This window comes from Panicum hallii, chromosome 5 (genome assembly GCF_002211085.1).
Source record: "Panicum hallii strain FIL2 chromosome 5, PHallii_v3.1, whole genome shotgun sequence".
Classification (NCBI taxonomy): Eukaryota; Viridiplantae; Streptophyta; class Magnoliopsida; order Poales; family Poaceae; genus Panicum; species Panicum hallii.
In genome coordinates this window covers 40,131,566-40,146,516 of record NC_038046.1, presented here as the reverse complement: position 1 = coordinate 40,146,516, position 14,951 = coordinate 40,131,566, and the positions used below count along the sequence as shown (strand labels likewise).

Below are 14,951 nucleotides of genomic sequence, written 5' to 3'. Positions count from 1 at the left end.
CTTACGCTTGGTTCCATGCATGTTTTATTGATTAGGAATAATGGAGAGGACCAGCAAGGACTTGGAGAAGGCTAAGGAGTCAAGGAGGAGGAGCTAGGACGTCCACACCAAGGAGGAGTCCAGGTCCAACTCGACTTCGACTCCACCTCGGATTCTAGAACCTGACTTCACCAAAATTGACGCCCTGGCCACATACAGAGTCAGATTTGGACATTCTATGTATGGTTGGAACTAGAATTTCATAAGGCTTCCAATGGGGCTGGTCCCACCTCAAAATTTCTTCTGAGTCGACGGGAATCGTCGAAATAAATGGACGTCCAGAATCTGTCACGGTGCTGCATCACCATCTTTGGGTCGCTGGCCCATGTATCATGTTGGAGCCTGTTAGGGATGCGTTCAGGGGACTTGCATGCCCCTAACTCCTTTTTATTCAGTAGCCATCACCACTTTAGGGTTTGGATTTTGCTTAGATTCAATCTGTCATCAAACAGTGTCGCCGTTCATCGGTTTGTGAGACCCCATCTCGTAATCAAGTTTGTTTGATTGCATCTCCTGTTCTTGCTTGTGTTCTTGATTGCGCTTGCAGGGATAAGCCTTCGTGACAAGGTCATCCATGTGGCACAGGTGATAACCAACGGAGCAGTGGTGTAGTGATTGTGAAGATCTATTCGTTCAGAGCCTTGGTTCATCAACGTCGAGTCTCCACCAATCAAGCTTACCGTACCTCTCGGAAGATCGGGACTCATCCTCCCATCAAAAATCATCGAGTGTTGCTAGGTTACCTAAAGGATAAAATAGGCATTGGTTTGCCCGTTCCATGTTTTTTGGGGAGGTTGGAAGGGGTTGGCAGAGTTGGGAGGAAAACTTTCATCGACAAGAATTTCAAAGGTGTGCAACAAGCACATTATAGCATCTTGCAGCATCTCACAATAATGACACATTTAGTCAACGAGCACTTGAGCATGATTCGTGCGTCAACGAGCACTTGAGCATGATTCGTGCAAAAAGCAATGGCTGCTCTGATGATTGGATCATGAGAGAGCACAAGCATCGATTGACTGCATGGCTGAAGGACCTGTATCTACCAGATGGGGAGACCGCGGAAAAACAAATGATCATAAGATTGGCAGCTGGCCCATCTAGCCAGGTCACATCATGGCAAGGGTATGATATTAATAGATATTTATTTTATACTGCAGCAAAGGATAAGAATACCGTGTCTTAGAATAGTGGTATTCCCATTAAGGCCTTAGAAGAGAGAACATGCCAAAGTACCACATACTATGGCGTCATATATGATATAGAGGGAAGTGCACTATGGTTCCAATATACAAATTCCAGTGTTTCGGTGTCGTTGGTTAAAACACCCAAGAGGTGTTCAGGTGGACGGCTATGGCAGTGTTGGTTACAAAAACGACCTATGGGTACTTGCTTCACAAGTCGCACATGTACTATACGTAGCTGATCCTGCAAAGAAGTCAAAGCACGTTGTCGTCCCTGAAAAATAAGATATCATTGGAGTTGATGGTATCGACGATGTGGAAGAATATAATCAACATAAACATCTTCACAGACCTACTACAGAAGATGAGAATTATAGAAGCAAGCATTAGAAAAGAAAACAAGCCATGGGCACGCAAGGATGGAGAATCGAGAATTCTTACCGCTTAAATATGTAGCTAGTAAATTTTATTCGATTCATGTAATCTCTCTAATGTCTCGTACATCCATATATTTTGAAAGAATTATATATATGAGATCTAATTATTTGTCATTTTTTATCGGCTTCTAGCTACTGTCTCGTGCATCCAGGTATAACACACTACACACTCGTATGCAAAGATTAGAATAATTTGAAAAAGATTTGATAAGAAGGAGGCCACTTAAACCAACGGAAATATGACGTGTGTGATGTGTCGCTGCTTATGTAGTCTACACTACCTCAGAACCTAATATATACCCTTGATAGAAGCTCAGACTAGTAATATACCATGTTTGTGAGGATTATTTTTCCTTCATAAATAGAATCAACTACAGTGGCTCGTAAGTCGTAAACCATATGTATTTGGAAGAAGGTAAGCATGCATTTTGCAACAATAGAAACTACTTTGCGTTAACATACTTGAAAAATATTAGAAAAGAAAAATTTTAGAGCATGACTATGGTAAATGTCACATCCCAAAATTTCAATTTTGGGTTGTGAATATCTTTTCAAATAAATTTATCTTTTTCTAGACTTTATGAGAATTTTACAGATTTTGTTGACTTTTATTCTCAATTTTCTAGAGCGAAATCCATTTTTCGGAAGCATCAAGATTACTTTTCGCAAGCCTATTGGCACTCCTTAGCCTATAAAAACTAATGCGCAAGTGTATGGATACTGATGTAGCTTTCACCAGAGAGTTCACCTGGGATATCGAATCCAAGGAATGATAAACGCAATCAGATCTAGAACTATTCAACCGGACCCATCAAGGAAGAAGAGGTAAGAGGGTAGAGAGCTTAACTTCAATTAGCCAACTCGTTACCCAGATAACTTGCTATCCACTAGCTTGATCTGCTTTGGCGGCTGGAACAAGAAGGACTTTAGAAAGGGGTGAGAGGGGAGTCCAACGGCAACCTGCTACTACTATTATGAAAACACCCGAACGTGGTGGACTACGAGGGAAGGATAAGGTTGTCACCACCTGCCGCCTACCACACTATTTCGTGGGTTGGAACACAACCCACGGAAACTAACCAAGTCTAAGCACCACGCCTAAACTATCGAGTTACTGACTTTCGCCTCACGTTAAGGCTAGAAGAAATCCCAAATGGATAGAACTTGCTAACCACGCAGAGAAGGGATCCCGTAGATCAACAAAAGTAAATAAACAAATTACTGAAAGTACGAGAAGAACTGGCGAGACACTGAAGATAAACGAGGAACTTACTTGAATAAGCTTTATTCCTCTAAGATGACTACAGAGTCGGAGTAGGACCGAGGGAACCCGGCTCCTCTCCTAACTTGGCTCTCACCCAAGCTCTCACCTCACTCTCTCCCTATTCTACACTAAGTTAGAGTGACTAAACCAAGAACTCAACTTCCCTCTAAGGATGGTGTGTTGAGAGTGGAGGTATGGGCAGCTATTTATAGCTCTTCAAGGTCAGTACTTGGACATATGCTTAGCTTCCACACGAAGGTACGACGGTTGTGTAACTTCCACACGAAGGGGAGTCAACGTGGCGCTGCAGGGCCAGGCCGGCCGGCTTCTCCTAGGCTGGCTAGGCCTAGGAATGTTGCCGCCTGTCACCGCCCTTCTCGTGGACGCTCCTGATCTTCTCCTAAGGTCGCTAGTGGTTGCATCGGTTTGAGGCTCGACGGTTAGAGGCCGACCGGCCTGGCTCTGGCTTCTCTCAGCCCTCCGTTGCACCGCCTTGTTGATCAACACGTGTATGTTACTCAGGGAGGCGGTTTGGAGCATGAAGACCAGGATAGACGCTGCATGTGGGCCCATCAATCCATGGCTCGAGCCGTTCGACCGTCGGATGTTTTGCTTGATGATGTGCTGGTCAGGATTTTTTGGACTTGTATTTGTAAACGTGCAGGTCAAGTTTGAACCTAAAAGGATACAGTGCCCAGCCGGCCGGCCTAGCCTGCTTGGGATTTCTCCCAAATCGGCCAAATTTCGCACAGTGAGCTCCTGAGATCAAATATGCAACAAAACTTGTAGAACTCATTTGGTTAAATAATTTTGGCATGATCTTGGCCTTATAAGCATGAAATACACAGAAATGTTGGCGGTAAAAATTATGGAAATCGATTGCCAACAAAGCCCTAAAATATTTTGTTCGAGCTCCTCGTGTCCTAAACATTCATTGTAAATTTTTTTCATAACTTTTGGGATTAAAATTCTTTTTCTAACGTTATTTATTTTTCCTTTTCCACCTATTTTTCTCTCTCTCTCTTCTTCTTCTTTTTCTCTCTTCTTTCTTTTTCTTTCTCTTTGTGGCCACTCCATCGGCACAGCACGTGCTGCTCTTGAGCCGTGGCCTGCACAACCCATCGCATGCCACCGACGGGCAGGCCCCGCTTGTTAGGCTCGTCTCCCCCGGCTCGGTGGCCGACCAAGTCGAGCCTTGGCCGCACTCGTGTTGGGCACGGACGCCCAGGTGGGCCGGGCTGTTTTCACCCGAGCGCCACTCCCAATCGAGCCATAGCCTTGTGCCCCTGCATCATCTAAACCGCGTGAGGCCGCGCGGAACCCGCACCCCTGCACAGCGCCGCCCCTGCCTTCCTGTTGCTCGCCCTCTACGCCACCATGCCCCCTGTGCCTCCCCTCGCCGACGGCCGCCGCTGGTGCATAACAGCCGCCCGCAGGCCCCTGTGTTCGCATCCCCTCGCCGCGCCGGTGTCGTAGCGCCCTTCGGCGGACCGCCGCCGCCGGTGCCACCTGAGCCACCCGGGCCATCGGATCGTGATCCGACTACGTAGATTAGGTCCCCCCATGGTCAAACCTAGATGACTCCGCAGCTATGGCCCTTTTACACAAAACCCCTTAGCTTTTCTGAAAATAAACCTGCGATCCTATCTTATTCAAAAGTGTTTCAAACTTAGTCCCTTTTCTTGCATAAAACACCCTGCGCTTCTTAGAAATAGAACCCGTCATCCATAATTGAGTTTTTAGCATGTTAGCCCTCGTATTTTTTATAAAATTATGTTTTTGCCCTCGGTTTCTTTCTGTTCTGCGCTTTTAGCATATCTTTAGCGTTTTAAATCTGTTTTAAACATTCTTGGTACCGTTTTGATTGTTGTAACGCGTAGAATTAGTTTCTAAGCCTTTCGTCTCTGTTTCTCAATGATTGGTGTAATGTTTTAATTTGTTTCTATTTACTTGCTTGTATGTACTTGTGTTGCTATTGTTTGAACGTGACGAGTAGACGATGAGCTGTTTGCGAACTTCCGAGAGCAAGAATTTGAAGAGACTGAGCAGCAGCAAGAGACTGAGGAAGGCAAGTATATTTTTTGATCATATTTTGTCCTAAAAAACTTAATTTATTTATACGCTTGCTTTCATTAATTTGACAGGTAATTATCCATATTGTTTATCCATATCCTTGAAGCTGGGTTACTGAATTTAAATGATGGGTAGCTTGCTTAGTTGCTAAATATGGTTACGGGTGATTTATAAAAGCTATACTTGATACATATTTCAAATCTTTTGGAACCACTGAGATGAATGGATGTTAATGATTAATTTAAAATTATGGAGTGACCATCCGGAAAACAGTGCAGCCACAAGGACTATATGGCTCTGGTCTTAGCTAAGTAATTGATGTCTCTAGCTTGTTAGTAGCTTAGTGGAGGCGAAGGGGGCTGTGATGAGAGGTTTGCTGCCTGCCAAAGGTGTACTCTTTATTTTGATTTTTTATCACACCTTGGAAAAGATTCACTCATGCAGCTGCTGAAATCTTAGTGGGCTCCTGACTTGTTAGGGAGTTTTTAGAAAGGTTTCGCAGTGAATCTCTGCCACTCACCTCGGAAGTGTTTAAGGGTCTTGCAAACCCAGGCATCAAGGGAGACACGACTTGTGGGTAAAGTGTGCCACCTCTGCAGATCGTAAAACTGATATATCAGTCGTACTCACGGTCGAGAGTGGCTCGGGCCCTCACATGAGTTAATTAAATGGAATTTGTATCTAATTCAATTATTTGTTGTTTTTAAGCTTATTTATACTCAATTATCCCTTTATTTCATAAATGTGGGCAATATTCATTCACGGCTTAGTAAATAAGTTATTAACATTTAATTATTCATTTAAAATGCTTACCCTTTATTCAGCCAGCTTTTATCCTTGTTTAAATCTTGCATGTCATCTATTTCTTGATATAGTTGTTGAGTACCAACCATAAGTGTACTCACCCTTACTAAAACTGTTGCTCAGAAGAGAAAGTTGTTGTGAAGTTTGTTGAAGATGTTGCTGAGTTTAGACGTAGGTAACTCCCGGTCGATTGTCTGTGAAGTATGGAGCTTTCGTTTCCAGAAGAAGCTGTAATCTCTCTCTGAAGATGTTGCTAAGTTCTAGACGTACGTAACATCTAGTTTTTAGTCTTTATAAATTTTTTTCATGACATTGTTACTTATTATTCCATTATAACATCGCTATATGTATGAAACTTGATTCTAACGTATACATCTTAGCATATGTATATAGTTGCATTCAGTTTTCTTTTAAAAACTGGATGTGACAGTAAATTTTAATATAGAAGCAACCAGGAGTGCAAGAAAAAGTAAGTAAGAATAAAATTTACTTTAGAAAAAAGAAAAAGAAACAAAATAAAAGGAACATTAGAAAGAGAAAAAGGCAAACCAGAAATATACAAGAACTAGCATGTACAGGCACTACAGCGCTCACGAGTCTCACGAAGCCTGAGGACGCGCACAAGCAGCTATCTAATAGCAGCAGGTTCGAAGCAAAATAAATGGGCCAGACACATATTGCACCTCGCAACAGCGCAAAGAAGCAAGTGAGCCTCCAGCCCAAAAATGCTTCTGCGACTAAATCCATCGCACTCGCGCGTAATCCTTAAGATTGTTCCTGGAAGTAAGAGATCGGGCTACTGACGATGTACTGTAGGCGGATCCAGTGGGTAGTCCCTGGATTTGGGCTAAAAAAATTAATAGTATGGCCCAAACTCAAGAAATGAGTAAATAGCCCACCAATAGCCCAAAATACATCTGCTCCCCTTGACCTGACAGAGAGGCGCATCGCGAGTTCGCGACCTGTCCATCGCGCCTCCTTCTTCACAGGCACTGAAGCGCCGCCGCCCGCACCCAGCGGCCGGCGCCGCCGCACCACGACCGCTCTCCGGCCTCCGCACCTCCGCTGCCCCTTCCTGCTGGACGGCTGCACCTCCTCCACTCGCGCCGGCCGCTGCTGCCCTGCTCCTTGCTCTCCCTCGCGGCCTCGCCTCGGAGTGCCAAGCAGCCGCCAGGGAGCTAGGGTTTCGGCCAAAATTCGCTGCGGCCAGGGAGCCGGTCGGTTCGCCGTATTCATCTCTCATCTCATTCAGTGGTTTCAGCCAAAAAGTTAGCCAGGACTACCCCAGGTTTGAATGCTGGTTCCGCCACACTGTACGCTGTTTTCGTTTGAAGCGAGAGGGGGGAAACCGAGGAGATGAAGCTGGTGGGGTTAACGGGCGGGATCGCGTCAGGGAAGAGCACCGTGTCCAACCTCTTCAAGGACGCCGGAGTCCCTGTCGTCGACGCCGACGTCGTTGCTCGGGTAGGCTAAGCGAGCTGCCCAGTCCTTGACTTATCTGACGCTTCCATGCAAAGCCTACTTAGTTTTACCCTCAAAGTTTGTATATTTAAGCTGCCAGCTTTTGTATGATCTTAGTAAATTTGGTACACTTTAGGTCTCACTGTAAAGCTTAGACTCTTGTCAATTACGCTCAGCAGTGCTTTTGGCTAGAACCAAGAGGGACAACCAGGTCCTTGCGCATTTAGTATGAATAACTGGACTCCAAAATTTCAGCCTTTGCATGCTTTTGTTCAAAAAGTCACATATGGTCGTGCCAATTATACTTTTGGCCAAATCAAGAGGAGGTAGAGCCTGGTCTGTATGGGGGGAGATAAGTTAGTGTTGATAATTGGAGTCCACCGGCTATCTCCCCTATGTACTTATGTTCCAAGAGAGAATCCTGTTAATTTTCACATAGAGCTGTGGCATTCATCTCACTCGTTACAGATATGTACATTCACTTCAGACTCAGAATAAAAAAGATTCCTGAACTTATTTGCAGATCTTATCATTCTCTTCTTCCAATGAGAACTGTTTGGAACAGATCTTGTACCAATAATAACATGATAACAGGGATTGGCAACCTCTCAAACGTAGTCTTGTGTTGGTTGGAGGTTGTAAAATCATACAATTGTTCCTTTAATCAATGAATAATAATAGTTTGGATAACAAATTGGCAACTAGAACAGAATCAGTGCCACCATAATGCATGGAGCAATATTTTTCTGTCATTTTGATATGTGGTCTAGCAACAATTGTACTCGCAAACAACAACGGTAGTTGTTGGCAAGCATGGCTTAGATACATAACTTGCACTGCAAAGCATGTCTGTTAGATATTAATAGTACTTTTAGAGTTCTATTTTTTCACTTGATGCCGTGAGCATAAGCCTGTGAGAGGTGACAAATATTTGTTGTACTAATTTCGTAGCAATGCATATATAGAATGTAGTGCAGAAAGGAACTGGAGGTTGGAAGAAGATTGTAAAAGCCTTTGGGGATGAAATTTTGTTAGACAATGGAGAAATTGACAGAGCTCGCTTGGGACAAATTGTGTTTTCTGACCCATCAAAGCGGCAACTTCTTAACCGGTACAGCTTTCACTAAGTTAAATATTTTGCATTTTTTCTAAGAATGCAGATTTATGAATGAATTTGCTTATATAGTTATTACTATAAAATAATTATCAGGAAGAGCAACATCACTTATTTCTGTATCATGTACTTGAATATCTTTTTGGTTGGCATGAAAAATGACATTGTTTTGCTGTATGCTTTTATTCATACCAACTATGTGCTGCATTAATACTGATCTTTGTTTCATATAACAATAAAATGTGACAAGGTTTACACGAGTAATCCTTGAATGCTGGAGAAACTAATGTTCACTGCATTGAAAGGTGTCATAACTATTGTTTCAAAAAAAGGTGCCATAATTAACTTTGAGACAGGTCTTCGCAGTTGTTTGCTCTTCAATAATCTCATGACTAGTTCTTAAGTGCATAATGATTCCTTCGCGCTAGTATCTTTTGGTAAATATATTCTGTCATGATTGGCGCCATTTCATGTATAACTTATTGTTCAATTTCAGTCTTCTGGCGCCACATATTTCTTCTGGCATATTCTGGGAGATGGCAAAACTGTGGATGAAGGGATGCAAGGTTATCATCCTCGACATCCCACTGTTGTTTGAGACAAAGATGGATAGATGGACAAATCCAGTCATTGTTGTCTGGGTTAATCCAGAAACCCAGATCGAGAGGCTCATGTCAAGAGATGGTTGCTCTGAAGAACAGGCTCAGAACAGGATCAACGCACAGCTTGCTCTGGACTGGAAGAAGTCGGAAGCAGACATAGTGATCGACAATTCTGGGTCACTGGATGACACCAAACAACAGTTTCAGGAGGTGTTGAGGAAAGTCTCTGAGCCCTTGACATGGAAGGAGCGCTTGCGATCTCGAGATGGTCTAATCTCTGTTGTCATGTGTACAGCAGTGGGGTTATTACTTGCCCAGAAGAACCTGCTATGATCCTGATAAGTTTGAGGAGGTTAAAACCAGTGATGTGTTGTTTCTGGAGACCAGCACGAATAAGCTTGTGTGGTCTCATAAGACTGGAAATTGGATGGCTGCATTTGGAACACTTGGTCATAAAATAAAATTTCATATGATTTACTGTATTACCGTTGAAACAACTCGATGTCGGTGGCATATAGCATGCCTGAGTGGAGAAAGCAGCTGTCCGTCTGTTTTCTCAGTTGCTTTTACTGGGTAATGGTTCGAGTCATGGAACTCTGCTTGGTTTGTTTTGCTGGGCCAAATATTGCTTCAAACCATATGTTATGGATGGCAGGATGGGCCAAGAATTAGAACTCAGTTCGGCCCATCCGTGTGGATATACATTGCGTGCGTCAGGCAAATGAAGCCTTCGACGCCAATTTGTTCATGCGCATTTGTTTTTTTTTCCAGTTCCCTCGTGGAGAGCAAGTTGAATATGGAGGAGCGTGAAATGAAGAATAATTTTCGTTAAAAATTAATAGACATAAGCTAGCGGGTGAGATCGTTAACAAGGGCACATTCGGAAACAAGAAAAAAAAGGAGGTGGTTCTATGATATAACTGGCAGAAGGTACCGCCAGTCACGACCGTAATCAGCGTCTATCGCTGTCGAGCCTTCAACCCTAGGACTCGTGCTTTTTCTTACGTTAAGCATGGGCAAGCTAGGAGAGGCATGTCCCGGACCGGCCGCGCACACATGCATGTGCCGCCGGTGGTTGCAACGTCGCCGTCACCGGCCGGACGCGGCGGAAACCCTCCCCCTGCCCGTCGTCTGGTTTGGTGCCACAGCATCCACACGGGCATCAAGCCCTGCTCGCGGCGGTTGGCAGTTCCAGAAATCTTCTCGCTGATCTCGGCGGGCCTGACACGGGGATTCAGACTTGGCGTCGTCACATAATCTAGAGCCTCGGCTGCTTGACTGTATCATTGGGGTTTCAGTTGGATACGCTGCCTTTGCATCGCTGTGTTGCAGTTGCGAGCTAACACATGTACCGATCGATTTGCTTCTGGCGGTCACACCTACTCTTCTCCAGTTGTCTATGTTAATTTGTCATGGCTACTGTATGTAAACAATGCCGTTCCTGACCTTGACAGCGAACAAAAGGAGCGATCGCGAGCTAGCCGACACAGGTTCCGGTCCGGGATTCCGGTAATGGCCAATCGCGACGTTGGAAACTAATAAGCAGTTGTTGGCGTTAGATGGTTGATTGCATTTGCATCGCATGTGTTTGGGTCAAACTGGGATCACAACTGCCGAACAGGACGGTACAACAAGTAGCTGCCCACGTACCTGTGCACAGCACAGTTGGCAAGCAATGCAGCCAACATACTGTTAGGTCTTATTTGAAATCTTGGAATTGAATTTCATTCTAACAATTATAATTTAGATATAAATCTATTAACACTACAGGAAAATAGTGTAATTTCATCGTCTAGAAACCGACGAAAATAGGCCTAAAGCCGTCGAAAATAGCTATTTTCATCGGCCGACCGACGAAATTAGGCCGACGGAATAAAATAGACGAAAATAGACGCTTTTTCGTCGGCTGCTGATGAAAATAATGCTATTTTCGTCGGCCAATACGGCCGACGAAAATATGGTCCTATTTTCGTCGGCCCAGTTGGCCGACGAAAATACGACAAGTATTTTCATCGGCCAGTTGACCGACGAAAATAATTGTCGTATTTTTGTCGGCTTTTATGGCCGACGAAAATACTCCACCTGGCTGACAAAAATACTAGGATGCTGCTTAAAAAAACAGCTGCATATAATAGCAGCTATGAAACGCAATCATCCATAAAGCAGTTACTTAACATATCCATAAGCAGAATTATGAAATACATCATCACACAAGCACCAAATATATCCAATAAGTACAATTAAAGAACAATAACGATGCCACATGATGCCGAACACAAGGCATACAGCCGATTCCATTGGTCGATGGTCCAGTTTAACCTCCAAAAGCCCATTCTCAATATCCAATGAGCCAGCCAACGATGCAGCAGTCAGCAGCTAACATAAAGAAAAAGGTAGTTATCCACCAAAGGTACCGCAATGCCGAGACTTTCGACACGTTCCCCTGCTAGGCCTACATGGCAAGTGCAAGAGCCTACAACGCGAAAACACAAATTAAGGAGGGCTAATATTATATCCGCTGCCGCAGTCACCTCTAGAAATATTACGCGCTATTGATGGTGGCATGGACGGGCTGGCAGAAACTCCTCGAGGACGAGTACTCGTCGAACCCTGATTATAGAAAAAGTTAAATCTATTTAGTATGCATATATAAGAAAATTTGAGCATTGCTAGTTATACGATATAATTACCACTTGTGGAGATGGTAGACGCACATATGGTACAAAAGTCAGCGGTGGAGGAGGAGGCGAAGGAAGAGGTGGCAAATTAAATTATGAGCCAAGGGTAACCGCTAGCATTTCCTAAAAACCGATAGTATATCAAATATCTTATAGCAATGAAAAGTGCACAAGAAATTGAAAAAATATCAAACTTGCATAGTATCTGAATCTATTGTTGCTGAGCGAAAAAACCTAGTATGTACTTGTGCTGTTGCCTTGCCCACTCCTCTTATCTCTGCATCGCCTCTCTATGCTGCCTTATCTCCTCCTGTAGTCGACTTTCCCTTTCACTTTCCCGTTGGTAGCCCCGAGAATTCTGAGTGGACTGGGAACACCTTGCCTCACTCAAAGCACCACTTGTATCAATAACGCCATTCAACATGCTGAACCCGCCATGTTTCTTCCCTCCCCCGCTTGAGTACAAGGCATGGCGTGGGGCCTCGGGGGCGGTGGCGGGCCGCGGGGGCACGGCGTGGAGCCTCAGGGGCGGCGGCGGGGGCCTACAGGGCGGCACAGCATGATTAACTCTGAACAATTACAGTAGAAACAATGAAAATGATCTTTTTATTTCCACATCATGTGTTGTGATCGATTAAAAGGGAGGCTTAGCTTCAATATATATGACCTCCAAAACAATATACCCTTTTCTCATCTTTAACAGGAGATAGTGCTAATCAAGTTCCTCAGTGATAAACATTGTTCCAAGAAGCATTTTGTTGTTCCTGACTCCTAACTAATTAGGAAGTGTATAGCTACTTGTTAACATATGTATATCAGGATAGAATTGACTCTAAATTCCCTGTAAGTAAGGCAACACAAAGAAGCACATGCATATCATATCATCTTCTTATAGTGAGTAGAGCAGCTGCTTGCACAAGAACTATTTGTTAAATTTTAAAACTAAAACATGCTTACATCAGAAATTCTTTGTGTTAAAACATGCTACATTCTTTGTGTTAAAACATGCTACTATTTCTTATACCGGGGGCACAGGGCAGAGGCGCGGGGCAGCGACAGAGGGGCGCGGGGCAGCGGCGGCGGCCACAGGCGGCTGCGCGGGGCGGCGGCGGGGGCCGCGGCGGTGACGGCGGGGCCGCAGCGGGGGCGGTGGCGGTGGGCCTGGTGGCGGTGGCGGCGGGGGAGGGGGGATGGGGGGCTCGGGCGCGGGGGAGAGAAGAGAGTGTGTGTGGGGGGGCCTAGAACGAGATCCAAACGACGCTATTAGGGTACTCGTATTTCCGTCAGTCAGGCCCTGGCCGACGGAAATATGGACCCGTTTTTGTGGGCCTTTTTTGGGCCGACGAAAACAAGGTCTAATTTCGTCGGCCTGTGTTGGGCCGACGAAAACAAGATTTAATTTCGTCAGCCTGCGTTGGCCGACGAAATAAACGATTTATTTTCGTCGGCTTGATTTTGGACGACGAAATTATATCTGGCCGACGAAATTAAGCGGTTTTGGTGCAGTGTAAGCTAATATGATTATATATGGAATATATTTATATACTATTGTTGATCATACGAGGAAGATACTTATGTGCTATATTTCTACTATAGAGGAGTGGGTCAAAGCACGTGCTATAAGTTATGGAATAGAAACATAGCTTAGTAGTGTATAGAATCAATTCTCATCTCCTATCCTATGAATTTAGGATAGGCTTATATCTAAACTTTAAAAAGTGGTGGGATATCAAATTCTAAGGCAAATAGCCTAGTTTATTAAGTAGATTTCAATTCCTCCAAAATGAGATGATACAAACGACCCCTTAGAGAAATTGGCATTTTACAGTAGATTTTAATTCTGAGAATTAACATTTTAATCATGACAAATTTCAGTGGTTTGTGACAACATGCTATGCACTAGTGTTCAAGTTTATTATTTTATTAAACCAGAACTCAAAGCAAAATATGAACCACAAGAGGTTCAGAATGTAACCTGAGGTGGTCCTTGGCAGGAGGCATTAGATGCGCCGTCACTAACTGGAGCATATATGCTACTCGATTGATCTTGCTTGAAGTAGTCGAACTTAGTTGTTGCAGGAAGCTGTACGGAGTGTAGTTTCACGAATTAGAAAGTAGTCGTGGCGGAGTAGGAAGTAATCGTTCAGCCTTATGGACGAAGCAGGAAGTAGTCGTGGCGTAGTAGGAAATAGTCCTTCAGTTATTTGGACGAAGCAGGAAGTACTTGTTCGTTCGTCGAGCAGTCGCATTGGCCCGTCTATCCCAAGTAGGATCACATGTAGACAAGGAGGTTCCCGAGGTCTGCTCACGCAAACCTCCATGCGCGCAGAACTTTGCGTTGAGGATGGGTGTGCAGCAACATCAAAAGAACAAAGGGATTGTGTATTGTGTATATGAATGAGAGAAAGTTGTCTCCTATATAGGTGATTGCAGAGGAAGGAAACAATCTGGTTGCATCATGACCATCAATCCGCACCATTAACCAGTCAACAATCCTTCCTTTTAATCACCAATTACATCCAGCATTACTCTCCTCAATTATCCATATGGCATTAACCACTTCATAACTTCTCAGAATTAATTTGTTTGCCTTTTAATTTTTAATTTATTATTCAAATAAGTGGACCTAGCCCAGATATTCCAGCACATACATGTGATCGACTCGCCAAACACAAAGATATCCATACCAAAGACCTTCGCAGTCAACATGATGGGCGGCGTGCGTCTATTATTGTCGATGTGGCGGACTCGCTCGCAACGGCAGAAGCGACAAGCTGACAGGCAGATAAACAAAAACAAACTCCGCTAAATTTTGTCATGCTCAAAGTTGGATCAGTGGCAGTTGTTTAAGGTTACCAAACCGGTTCCATTATACTGCTCCATTTCTGCTGGTCCCAGAAAAGGAACAACTGAAATTGTACTTGGGTTCTTGCGAACGCGGATAGGATCGAAGATGAGACCGCCACCTAACCAACCTTCCCTATATGTTATGTTATATGTAGCGTTAGATTTTCCCCGGAAGCTAGAACAACATGGCTTTCCAAACGCCCCATCACCACCGGTTCAAACCGAACTGACAGTGGTAAGGTATCACCGTCAGCTCCCTTTGAACCCGGCGGTGATGCGTTCAAAAGAAATCAGGGGTCGTATTACGAAGCGGCAGTGATATCCACCGTCACCGCCAGTGCGTATCATGATCCGGCGATGATGCCCATCAACCAAAATTTATCCCCTCCGTCATCCTTCTATCCCTCCCATTATTCCAATAACAACCCCTCCTCCCCCCAGCCACCGC

At 44.3% G+C, this 14,951-nt stretch overlaps 1 protein-coding gene across 2 annotated transcripts; it reads left to right on the top strand.

Moving 5' to 3' along the window:
- Window positions 1-6,737: 6,737 nt before the first annotated feature.
- LOC112895665 (dephospho-CoA kinase) lies at window positions 6,738-9,613 on the top strand. Of its 2 annotated transcripts, XM_025963646.1 has the most exons (4): window positions 6,738-7,018; window positions 7,136-7,265; window positions 8,228-8,373; window positions 8,873-9,613. In XM_025963646.1, exons 2-4 carry the CDS (start codon window positions 7,158-7,160, stop codon window positions 9,309-9,311), a joined length of 693 nt encoding a protein of 230 aa, XP_025819431.1. In that variant the 5' UTR covers window positions 6,738-7,018; window positions 7,136-7,157; the 3' UTR covers window positions 9,312-9,613. The 2 variants fall into 2 exon arrangements, with proteins under 2 accessions (XP_025819431.1, XP_025819430.1); XM_025963645.1 differs by having other exon boundaries at window positions 6,738-7,265.
- The last annotated feature ends 5,338 nt before the right edge of the window (window positions 9,614-14,951 follow it).